Raw genomic sequence first — 1,371 nt, 5'->3', positions numbered from 1 at the left:
CTGAAGATCTGAAGGTCTGAAGGACTGAAGATCTGAAGGTCTGAAGGACTGAAGATCTGAAGGTCTGAAGGACTGAAGATCTGAAGGTCTGAAGGACTGAAGATCTGAAGGTCTGAAGGTCTGAAGGTCTGAAGATCTGAAGATCTGAAGGTCTGAAGGTCTGGCTTTTCTGTAAAAATACTCCTCAGTCTCTTGTGAATCTTCTTCAGCAGACTCGACGTATTTTTTTTACCACTTTTATCTTTTAGCTGCCGATCTGCTGCCTGCAAATAATCCCCCAGAGGTCAAAGGTCACACACCCAAACTCTCATTGACTTCCATTAAATCTGAGCTCAGTTTTCTCCACAAACTCTGCAGAAACCAGAAGCTTCTGATGCTTCGTTTGAGGCCTGATTTCCACTCAGTCTGCCTGTCTCATTAAGAGTGCTGTCAACCACTCAACCAATGAAAAGTTGAGATAACACCAACATCTGATTGGTCTAAATTCATCCTGCAGCACAGGAATGATCCAACCAGAACCCTGATCCTGACAACCAGATCCACCAGGCAGACCCCAGGTTCTGCTGAGGTTCTGCTGAGGTTCTGACAAACCCACAGCAGCAGAAACAGTACGCCCCGTCACGTCCTCCTACCTTTTACCCAGAGTGCTGAGCGGCGTGCTGAGGTTCAGCTGTCCTCGGGTCGGGTTCTGGATGCGTCTGGTGGTCCTGACGGTAGACGGCTCCTTCTTCGGGGATTGGACCGGGCCAGCCGCGCGAGCCGGGCTGCTGGCGGGCTTGGTGTCCAGGTCTTTCAGCACGCTGTAGTTGATCTTGGAGGAGATCTTCTTCTGCTCCAGCATCTGCCCGATGGCCTCGTCCGCGGTTCTGGCTCGGATCGGGAGGCGTCTGTTCGGAGGACGCCTCGGCTGGTTCGGACAAAAACCAACAATAATCTCATTTATTTGAACCTTTAGATCCACCCCGATTCAAGATGGCCGCCACAGCTACCCGTTTCTCTTTGTAGATCCCGAGCTCCTTCTCCTTCGCTATTTTTGCTTCTTTTTCTGCAAACAGGAAACAGAATTTAAAGTTTGAAATCGATCCTCAGGCTGAGAACTCGTCGGGTCGTTTAACGAACCTTTCTGCTCCTTCAGGTACTCCGAGTTCTCAGCCATCCACAGCGCAGTCTTGACTTTGATTTCATGATCGCTCAGCAGATACTGCGGAGATCAGAGGAACATCAGAGGAACGTCAGAGGAACGTCAGAGGAACGTCAGGGGAACATCAGGGGAACGTCAGAGGGAGGTCAGAGGGACGTCAGGGGAACATCAGGGGAACGTCAGAGGGAGGTCAGAGGAACGTCAGGGGAACGTCAGAGGAACGTCAGAGG

The 1,371-nt window shown here is 51.0% G+C and overlaps 1 protein-coding gene across 2 annotated transcripts in view; it reads right to left on the bottom strand.

Moving 5' to 3' along the window:
- Window positions 1-1,371, bottom strand: part of brf1a (BRF1 RNA polymerase III transcription initiation factor subunit a) — a 64,595-nt gene that overhangs the window by 32,506 nt on the left and 30,718 nt on the right. For both annotated transcript variants that reach the window (XM_017407576.3, XM_017407577.3), the window contains exons 14-16: window positions 1,120-1,201; window positions 990-1,045; window positions 633-907 (exon numbers count right to left, since the gene is read on the bottom strand). In XM_017407576.3, the coding sequence (XP_017263065.1) occupies window positions 633-907; window positions 990-1,045; window positions 1,120-1,201 (413 nt within the window). The remainder of the gene's footprint in view (window positions 1-632; window positions 908-989; window positions 1,046-1,119; window positions 1,202-1,371) is intronic.

This window comes from Kryptolebias marmoratus, linkage group LG10 (assembly GCF_001649575.2).
Source record: "Kryptolebias marmoratus isolate JLee-2015 linkage group LG10, ASM164957v2, whole genome shotgun sequence".
In the NCBI taxonomy this organism is placed as follows: Eukaryota; Metazoa; Chordata; class Actinopteri; order Cyprinodontiformes; family Rivulidae; genus Kryptolebias; species Kryptolebias marmoratus.
This window is presented reverse-complemented; position numbering and strand designations above follow the sequence as displayed.